Source organism: Alligator sinensis, unplaced genomic scaffold, assembly GCF_000455745.1.
Source record: "Alligator sinensis unplaced genomic scaffold, ASM45574v1 scaffold81_3, whole genome shotgun sequence".
Lineage (NCBI taxonomy): Eukaryota > Metazoa > Chordata > Crocodylia > Alligatoridae > Alligator > Alligator sinensis.
In genome coordinates, this window is record NW_005842088.1 from 111,767 (window position 1) to 122,534 (window position 10,768).

The 10,768-nt window shown below is 43.0% G+C and overlaps 1 protein-coding gene across 2 annotated transcripts in view; it reads left to right on the plus strand.

The window, feature by feature from the left end:
• The window catches only part of NUP210 (nucleoporin 210), a 117,618-nt gene that overhangs the window by 42,854 nt on the left and 63,996 nt on the right, over positions 1-10,768 (plus strand). The window contains exons 13-14 of one of the 2 annotated variants that reach the window (XM_006023901.3): positions 5,131-5,329; positions 6,931-7,076. The exons of the other annotated variant lie outside the window; for it this stretch is intronic. Of the exons in view, the coding sequence (XP_006023963.1) occupies positions 5,131-5,329; positions 6,931-7,076 (345 nt within the window). The remainder of the gene's footprint in view (positions 1-5,130; positions 5,330-6,930; positions 7,077-10,768) is intronic. 2 annotated transcript variants of the gene reach the window in all.

The window sequence follows — 10,768 nt, forward strand, 5'->3', positions numbered from 1 at the left end:
CCCACCCTGTACTTACCGGCACTGGAGCTCAGCTCCAGCTCCCTGTGGCTTCAGCACCAGGGCAAAGCCCAGCCATAGAGATGCTCTGGCTGCTACCATAGCGTCTCTGTGGAGGACCCAGTCTCCGGTTGCCTCAGGACACGGTCTGGGACTGTGCCCTGCCCCGCTTCTTTTCTCTGCGGTTTTTTTTTCGTTTTTGATTTTGACCCCTGGATATCCAGGGGTCTGATTTTGCCCCTGCGCTGCAGATTTCCAGCACGGGGAACGTTTTCTTATTCCTGCACATGCCTCTTGCAGTGTCTCAAAGAGCTTTGAGATGCTGCAAGACACATGTGCGCACATGTTTGGATGCACCCACAAGCTACAAGTTAGACAGTCAGATCAGTCACAGATTCTTTGTGCCTTATATGGTCAACATGACATCTTTACCCAGCGTATATTTGTTTATGTCTGTGACAGGGGACCACCCTAAGGCCAAACTCTGCATCAGCCTATCCACTTGTCTTGGGCAGTGTGCCCGCCTACCTCATTTGCCATGCCTTGTTAATAAATAATTAAGTTGTTCATTAGGTGGCAGGCTGCCCTTCATGTACCCAGCTATACTGAGCGGTGCATACGTGCTCCAACCTGTCCTAGGTGTGTCCCATGCCTCGCAGGTGTTACTACCATCGTCAGTTCTATACGCCCCTGGCATTGAGGCCTCTGGCTCCTGTTCCTTTGCAACCCGCAGGCACCAAGTTCTCTAGCAACTGGCTTTCTGCGCGTTTATCTCAGATGCCTGACTCTGTGCCCTTCCAGCTGCCCCCCTCCGGACTCTACCAGATTTTTTGCCCTTTAAGGGAACAAACTTCCACTCAGAGTAACATGCCCCTATCTAGGTACCTGGGAGACTCGCTTTGGTATGTAACACCTAGATAACAGAGCAGGCAGTAGCTAGGCAGGCAGCACCAGATCTGAAGTAGATTTAGCAGGCAGGAGCTCCTTCCCTGTCAGTTGCCAAGGTGAGAGTGCGTGTCTGCTAGCTACAGCCTCGTCTTATATATCCCCGAACCTTGCTTCCTGCCAGTCAGATGATGTCTACAGGTGTGGCCCATTACTCCCTTAGGCTGTTACCCTGGCAACCTGCAGCTGGGGAGCTCGGTTTGGCCTGTAGAGGTCCCTGGCCAGGCTTCTTCAGCCTCAAGAAGCAGGCATGTCTTAGTGCCTGCTACAATGCCAAACAGATCCCTAGTTAGAGACCCAGCTGTTAAGCAACCTCTCAATCTTATGGGAGGTGATATTCTCAGTCTCTGAAGGAAAATGGCATTTGATCTATTAAAAGCATTTGCAGATCAAGGAAAAGTACACTTGCCTTCCAGGACACACAGGTGTAGTTTAGAAACTAATGTGGAGTGAACTGATTGGATTAAAATTACAGATATTGACTTCCCAAAATAAGTCATTGTTTTTAGGCTCTCTGTAGCATAACATAGCTAAAGTTCTGTAGGTGCCATATTGCATTTTTGATGCCTCAGTCCTTTTGGAAGGAGCTTTAGAAAGGATCTGCTTGTCCCAGTCTCTAATTTTGTCCCTGTAAAGAAGTGAGCCATTTAAACAGCCACCCTTTTGTTCTGGCAACATGAGTGTTTGGGGGGAAAAAAATATTTCAAAACATTTGAAAAAGTCTTTCTGCATACCAGTACATCCGTAACTGGATGCATCAGCATGTCATTGTTCTGTTTCAAAAAACTATGACAGTTGCATAAAATATGGTTCAAATGACAGTTACCATAATTGTTTTTAAACATTGTTGTTATGGTTGTTTAATCTGTGAAACTAGTTTACAGTCTTGCTCTGGATATTGCACCTCCAGTGAGCTGTATCCCAAAGATGATACTTCTTAGCAACATGATACTTACCAGCAGGAAGTTGAGAAATACTGTTTTTAATTTAAAACATTATTTGCCTGCAAGCTTTTACTTGTATTTGAAATTGTAACTAAAGAAAATGCTTCTTATCATGTGACCTTTGAAAACGGTACTTAGAGCTTTCAGAACTAAGTAGCTCACTTTTAAAGGCATTAAACAACTGTGCTTATATGTTAAGCAATGGATTTGATTTGGAGTAAATTTTATGTTTGAGGTAAGGAGCTTTGTCTTCTGACCTTGATGTTCAAGTTTCTAAGAATAGTGAATTATATTCTGTGAATATTACAATTTTAACACCGTACCATATGGTCCAACAATTTACCATAGAGTTATTGGCAGATGGTTTTAAGTGTTAGACACTGCAAATGAAAAAAAATTGATCACGGCAATTGTTATCAAATATTCAATCCAACTATGATGGATTCTTTAACATTAACAAACTATTAAATTAGAGCAGCAACTAATAGGGTCCCAAGGGCCTGTCATCATTTGGGTTGATGTATCTATGTACATTTTTTATATAAAACTTCTGAACAATCTGAGCTTCTAGGACCTGATGCTGCCTGTTTTACTTCCAACACTAAACCTTTGGGTTTTTTGATAGTACTTCATACAGAATGATTACTTCTGTAAATAAAAGTTGCTTATTGATTTGTTTTATTTAATTTGTTCTTTTCAGCTGGAAGGAAATCTGAAACACAACAATCTCATATCAATACACTGTTTAAAAAGTGTCCCTTAAATATTCTGTCAGCAACATAAATATAAATAAAATAATTTAAATCTCCCATGGAATCCCTGCTAGAGTTCTTTCTACACATTGCTGTTATCTCCTTTCCTGTTTGAAAGTCAGCTGAGACTTCCCTTCACTGGTCATTTGTCTCGAGCCCTTATACCAGTGAAACTTTAGCTTAGATGCCACCTACCTGTATCAGGCAGTGTCTGTAGGGGGAGAAAATGCTGAACATCTTAAAAGCTACTATATTTACTTGAATACTAGACAAGATTTTTATGCCTAATCGGCATGGTGGAAAAATCTCTTCATCTTACATTTGTATACAAGGACAGCCTTAAATGTCTGACAGATATCACCAAATAGGGCCCCACACAGCTCACCCAGAGTCCCTCTCTCCCCCACCTTCTCTAAGCCTGGTGCATATGATTAGTGTGGCCTAAAGCTGTACCAAGTTACCCTGCCCCTCATCTGCATATAGTCTTTTTGGAGGATCCCAGGACTTGTAACAAGAACACCTGGTTCCAGTCAGGAGTGGAGGGGCTAATTAGCACACGGCTCCTTTGTGGGGTTGTTTCTGGAGTACACACACATACTGAGCAGTGCTGAGCTGTGGGGTTGCCGTGGCTTGAAACATTATGGCCTCTGTTGGTGCCCAGCCCAATGAGCTGTATGGTAAATCATGAGTCTTTTGGCTTTGGACTAATGTCATTCATAGTTTATATTGTACAGAAGTAGGAGCAAAAGTGCTACTTAAAATTTGTTTATGATGTGCCAAAACCTGCAGTAGTTTAAAAAAAAAAAAGGCAACATGCATCAACTCTGGATGAATTAAGTCTGTTTTATTTCAAAGTCAGTGTTTTCAAATTTGCCTTTTACTTCTATGTGCCATGGGACAGTAGGTTCTGACCATAAGGAGTAGGGAAGGGGCTGCAGGGGGAAGAAGTTGGGGGGAGGCAGAGGGCAACGGGGCTACATAACCCCCAAATTTACTTTTCCTGCTATAGCAGTGGGAAAGGGACAAATTCAAAGCAAATCTCCAATAATTAGATTCTCTACTTGGAAAATTATCCTAAATTTATAAAATGTCCATATAGAATCTGATTATTGGGAGGGGTCATCTTTTAGTCGGGGTCATCTTATATTTTAATAGATTTGGTAGTTGGGGGGGGCACGGAATAGGCAGTGAATCCACAGAATGCAAACTTGACAAGTTCATGAAAAAGCTCTCTAGTCTGGTAGGGACTTGGACCAGTATGAAGGAAGAGTCTTAATTTTAGAGGATGTTTCTAGGCACTCTCTAGGCTAGTGATTCTCAGCTACGGAGCTGATGCACAGCTGGGATACCAGGAGATCTTTTGAAAAGTGAGCATAGGTGTGAGTAGTGCAGACTCAGGCTCATCTTCACCTGGGTGCTGCTTGGTAGGGCTGTGTGAAACAGCAGAGTTTCATTTCGACTTCTGTTTTGCCATTTTGAAGGGACAGTGTTTTGTTTTGCTGTTTCAAAGCACTGTTCCATTTCGTTTTGTCAAAACTTTTTCGCTGTTTTGACATGTTTCGACATTTTTGCCCATAGACTATAATGGGGAATGCCTATAACTTTGTCATTTCTTTCCTGATTTGAATGAAGACAGCAGAGATGGTAGCCCTGCTGAGGCCACAAAGCCTATCAAGTTTCAAGGAGATAGGTGCAGGGGTTTCTGGGAAACTGCACCTCAACCAATGTTCAGAGCAAAACTCTGTATCACTTGTAAGTGTGAAGGCACAGAGAAAGATCTGTTCAAGCAATGCCTTTTATGCTGTTTTTCTGTCCCTCCCCCAGAGCACTGGGATTGGAAGGGACCTCAGGGAAGGATCACAGTCACTGGCCAGCTACACAGTCAATATCAGAACAGTCCTTTCCCCCTTTTCCCCCTCCCTCTCACTAGTTTCTGTTTAGCTGCAAGCAAGCCTGGATTTGAAACTCAAAATGTTTTGAAACTTTTGAAACATTTCGAGTGCCCTCATCTCGTTTCAAAGCTGTTTTGAAGCCTTTCATTTCATTTCAGTTTCACTGTTTTGAGCTCGAAACATGTCAAAATAGCTTTCAAGTGAAACACCCACCGAAATTTCGCACAGCCCTACTGCTTGGCCCCTTGGCAAGGAGGTAAGCACTGTAATAAATTAGTTTTTGAAATGAGGTGCCTTGCACCTAAAAAAAAAAAAAAAAAAAAAAAAAACAACAACAAAAAAAACGGTTGAGAACCATTGCTCTTGGATGTCTTTGTGGCAGACAGACAAGCACTGGAAGTGTATAGGTAGAGCATTGTTTCCTGCCCTCCTTAGTCAGAGGAAGGTTGATTGCGTTGAGATGTCTTTGAGAGAGTTAAGAATACTGAGGAATTGTAGGGGAAGGCATAATGACTGGGAATTAAGCCTTCTTGTCTCCATCTTCTTTTATAACTGGTTTCATGCAGCCTGTCTTACATCTTTGTTTCTTGTCTCCCTCAGGTATATGTAACTGAACCTAGTGGCATGGAGTTCACACCATGTCAAGTTGAGGCACGTGTTGGTCAGATATTGGAGCTACCCCTGAGGATTAATGGTCTAATGAATGTTGAAACCAGTGAGATGGTCACACTGAGCGATTGTTCGCATTTTGATTTAGTTGTGGAGGTAGACAACCGTGGTGTGTTCAAACCGCTTCAAGGTGATTTTAGAAAAGATGCATTTAGTTCAATTTACAAAACAGAGATGGTACAAATAGAAGTCCTTTACCTACTTGTAATTTCTGTTTCAGTGGTTGTATAGAAAATTAGCAGAGGATGTCCAACTTGAGATGAAGAGATAAAGTAGTTCGATATCTCTCTATTTTTAAGATGCCCTCTTTTTATGGTGTGGCATTTTTCTTCTTTTCTTAGCATTTCTGAGTATTCCAAAAGCTGTAATAATAAATACACCTAGCATGCTGGCATGTGCAGACTTGCACATAACTTTACTATTTTTCCACTATTTTAGCTATAACACACCTGATTGATTCCTCACATTTAATAAATAAGCATGTGAACTGTGGGCCTAATGTGATGCAACCAGACTCTCAAATAGAGCAAATTTGACTAAGTAGTAGTACGGTCTCTTTTAATTCCATTAACCCATCTGCCCCCTGATAGTTAGTCTGTTTTTGGGAGAAGTGGTGCTGGGAACTTTTTTATATTTTGTCAGCAGTACCAGAACACTTCTATTCTTAAGCTTTAAGCATTCATTTCGTCAGGTATATTCCTAGCTATTGTCACCCATTACAGCATTTTTTTTTACCAGAGTACAAGATGTGCGTCTTCTAAATTTGCCAGTAAGACTTCTGTGCCACCTGGCCGAGTCTTTTCACTTCGTGTTTCCTGCCTCAAAATGAGGTATGGCCACAATCCTTTCTAACCATCCTCTTGTATGGCTTATAGTCTATGTGACTATATTATAGAGCCAGACAAATCTGGATATCTGTTTGTCTGAGAAGCAGCTATTTTAAATGTCTATATCTAATTTGCCATTGTACTGTAAGGAAAATGGTTCAGCAAAAAGGAGCATACAATGGAAATACTTTGACTTCATCTGGCTTAAGGTTTAACGCTTAGGCCAGGTAGAGCCGTTGCACTTTTACTGATATATGTGTTTGGAAACCAGTCTATATGCATAACAGAACAGAAGTTCAGCACACACAGACTGTTTTAAAACTGGCAGAACCTAGTCACCCCATTTCCCTCACCTCAAAAGGCAAATATGTGTTGTGTTCACTACCAATCTAAACTATACCGCTTACAGAAAACTGTGTAACATAAATCAATTCCACCTCGGTCTTTTTGAATATCTGTACCTAGCCTTAATCATTAACTTAGTGCATGATGTATTGCATATGTTCATGTAGAAAAGAGTCTGGACTATGCATGTTATTTGGGCTTAGTTACAAGCCAGTTTCAATTTAAAACAGCAAGTTTAAAGTACTCTGCTAAATGAGAGAACAAATTATATTGCTCGGTGCCCTAAAGAAGAGAGCCATCTCTTCCTTTTGAATGATCTGGAAGTAAAAGAAGTTTATGAAACAAGTATAATTGAGTAAGGTGAAAGTTTTGAAACTGATGATAAAACTGATTCATAAATTGAATAAAATTAGGCGGGTTACATTTTATCTTTGTGGTCACAGGAGTACATATTCTTTGAATCTTCTAAGTATATACGTATTATTGTTGAGAAGCTACATTTAAGAACTGTCAGCTGTTTCCAAATGTGTACATGTGTTGTTTTTTTTTCCTGTGACAGGGAGACTGAAGCCACTTTCTGACTATTGCAGTGGAGTCAGAGTGAAAGCTGAAGCTCAAGGATATACAACGCTTGTGGTTAGTTATACTCATGGTCATGTCCACCTTAGTGCTAGCATCACGATTGCCGCTTATCTGCCACTAAAAGTAAGAATACACTTGAACATTTTATTTCGTTTCTGCTCCTAAAACTTTTAAGTAACAATTCTATTGTGAAACCTATGTGTAAAAATGAAACAATGATCTCATGATCCTGGTTTAGGTAACTGTGGCTCTCTGATTTAGAAAAGTAGTAAGCGCATGCTTATGTCTGAATTTACTATGGTAAGATGACTGGCTCTGTGGATGTGTGGAGACCAGTGGATGCGATATAGCTTGACTTTAACAAGAAATGCAAAACTCTAGCACTCTTGGTTCAGAGATGATACCTTTTATTAGACCAATGAAGAAATCGCAAAAGAAAGTGTCTTTTTCTGCAAGCTTTCGGGCATATACACCCTTCCTCAGGCTTAGGGAAAATTAAAGATGGTAAAAAAGTCCCCATAGGTAGAAAATAAACTTTATTTTTGTACAAAGGAAACTGAATGTGGAAGTCTGTTCCTCTGGGTCCATGAGAGTGTCTTAAGACACTCTGGTACCCAGAGGAACCAGAGGACTGCTTTTGTTCAATATCTTCATCAATGACCTAGAAAATGGGATGGAATGTACCCACAGCAAGTTAGCAGATGACACCAAGCTGGGGGGAAGTAGTAGATATGCTGGAGATTAGGGATATGATTCAGCAAGACTTGGACACATTGGAGGCCAAAAGAAATTTCATGAGGTTCAATAAGGAGAAATGCAAAGTCCTGCACTTAAGATGGAAAAATCCCATGCACCAGTACAGGTTGTGGACTGACTGGCTTAGCAGAAACTGTGCAGGGAAGGACCTTTTGGTTACAGTGGAGAGTAAGCTGAATATGTGCCAACAGTGTGTCCTTGTTGCCAATAAGGCTAACGGCATATGAGGCCACATTAGTAGGAGCATTGCCAGCTGACTGAGGGAAGTGATTATTCCCACCTGTTTGGCACCGGTGAGGCCACAACTGGAGTACTGTGTCCAGTTTTGGGCTTCCTACTACAGAAAGGATTTGGACAAATTGGAGAGAGTCCATAGGAAGGCAACGAAAATGATTAGGGGGCTGCAGCACATGACTTATGAGGTTAAGCTGAGGGAGCTGGGCTCATTTAGTCTGGAGAAGAGAAGACTGAGGGGGGATTTAATAGCAGCCTTCAACTACATGAAGGGTGGTTTCAAAGAAGATGAAGCTTGACTGTTCTCAGTGGTGTCAGATGACAGAACAAGGAACAATGAGCTCAAGTTGCAGAAAGGGAGGTTTAGGTTAGATATTAGATGAAACTTTCTCACTGGGAGAGTGGGAACCACTGGAACAGGTTACCCCAGAGAGGTTGTGGAATCCTTGTCTTTGGAGGTTTTTAAAATTCATCTAGACAAAGCCTTGACTGGGATGATCTAGTTGAGGATGGTTCTGCTTTGAGCAGGGGTTTGAACTAGATCTTCTGAGGTCCCTTCTGGCCCTAATTTTCTATGGTACTGAAAGACATTTGATTTCTCTGCTGACATTTATATCTTGTGAGGTTTTTCTTTTTCAGGCATCTGCTTGAACAGCGTATAAGGGAATTGATAGTGTACTGCAGTGGGTTAGTGCAGGGATGCTCAGCCTTTTGGCCTCATGGACCCAGGTCAGTAGTGTGCAGTCAGTCTACAGGCCTAATCAATATGTCTGCCAGCCTGACCAGGGCCTTATCTGGTGCACACCCACTGAGCCTGGCCCCACATGCTTGCTGGGGCCCCATGCTAGATCATGCTTGGAGCCTTGGCCCCATGCACAGGACTATGGCATTTGGCCCATCAAGAAAATCCAGTGGCAGGGTAGCAATAGCAGTGTTAATTGCTACCCCTCCCCCACAGCTAGATTTCAGGACACATAGGGAGGCCTGCAGGCTAGGTAGACATGGTTTCATGTGCTGGAAGTTGAGTACCACTGAGTTGATGCATTTTTCACTTCTTCCTAGGTTGAAAATGAGTTTGTTTCAGTAATCCATTTTTGAAGTTGTATAGCAAAACAATAACACTCAGAAAAGACTGTTCTCTGCTCAAGAAAAGGTTCGGCATAGTAGATATTTGTTTGGTTGTGAGCACTGGAAGACTTACGTACATACCATTTTGACAGTTTGTTTCTAGCTAGCTTGGCTCCTCCTTAACTTCCACAAATACTAAATTCACCTATAATTGCCTCCATCTTTCAGAAGCAAATATGGAAACCACAGTAAAGAAACAAGGGCTGTGCACTGCAGATCTCAATAAAAGGAATAAAAATAATGTGAAATTATGGGAAATGAGAAGATGCTGTGAGAAGCAAATGAAGGAAGTGTGCAGCTAAATGGCAGCTCCTTCACAGAATTTTATAAATAGACTTGACTTTACAATCAGTTCATGAAATCATTCAGGACATAGATATACTTTTTCTTCTCCAAAACATAGCTGTTTAGTTAATTAGTTGCTACTCAGTTCACTCTGATATGAGGGTGTGGGAAGCTTCACAGATTCAAACTGGCTATTTAAAAATAATTAACAATTGACATGATAAACTAGTAATGAGAGCAGTCACAAGTGCATGATCTCAGCAGCAAAGAAAGGCAGGCATGTTTTATTACAGTTCCTGTCACAGTGCACAAACCTATTACAGTAAAAGTTCTGTTAACCGGCATCTTACAAGCCAGCATGCTCAAATAACCGGCATGCCAGCTTGTAAGATAAAGCGAAACCGGAAGTGCCCACCATGGCACTACCAGTTTCTTCGAGCCCCCACAGCCCAGGGCAAAACAGGTTGCGCTGCCGAGCCCCCACGGCCTGGAGGCATAACAGGCTGTGCAGGACCCACCTCCCTATCCCGCAGGGCCCACGGGAGGGGTGGCAATGCTGCGGGAGAGGCGGTGGGAAGCCCCAGACGTGGCGGGAGAAGTGGTGGCCTGGGCCGCGCAGTTAACCGTCATAATTTGTTATCCGGCATACCCCATTCCCGGGAGATGCAAGATAACAGCTTTTACTGTATTTGGCAAAAAGCCTTGCAAAAAATAACAATGTTTTCATTGGTGGACTGATGACAAAGCAAAATAGGAAAATAATTGGGCGGTGCAAAGCTTTGGTAGTTGATTCAATTCGGAGGAGATTCAGCCTGATTCAGAGACCGAATCTCTGAATCTGAATCCTAATCGAATCGGCAGACCAAGTAAAAGCTTCGAATTGATTCAAAGCAGCTGAATCAATTCAGAAAAGATTTGGTCGCTTCAAAGATTCGGCCATAGACTAAACACGCAGCTGAGACAGCTGCCTCCAGCTGGTAAATCTGTTGGGGTTGAGGGAGGTGGGAGGGAAGGGGTGTGAGGGGTGGAGGGATTGGGGCTGGGGTTGGGACAAGCTGCCCAGCCGGGGTGGGGAGCATGCTACTCGGGGAGGAGGGGGGTGGGCACGGCATTGCTGGGAGCGGGCACTCTTCCCTGCTACCGTTTGCCAACCTGGGGCAGGCTGCGGGCACGGCTCACTCCAGGCAGAAGTGGGCAAGTGGCAGCAGGGCATAGCCCCCACTCAAAGCGCTGCTGCACCTGCTTTGCACACCAGCTGGTAAGTGGTGACGGGGCAGAGCCCCTGCTCCCAGCGCAGATGTGGTCGTGGCAGCACTGGGAGCAGATGCTATGTCCTGCCACTGCCCAGAGTGAGCCATGCCTATACCGCGCCTTCACAGTGCTGGCTGGGCAAGCAGCAGCAGGGCGTAGCC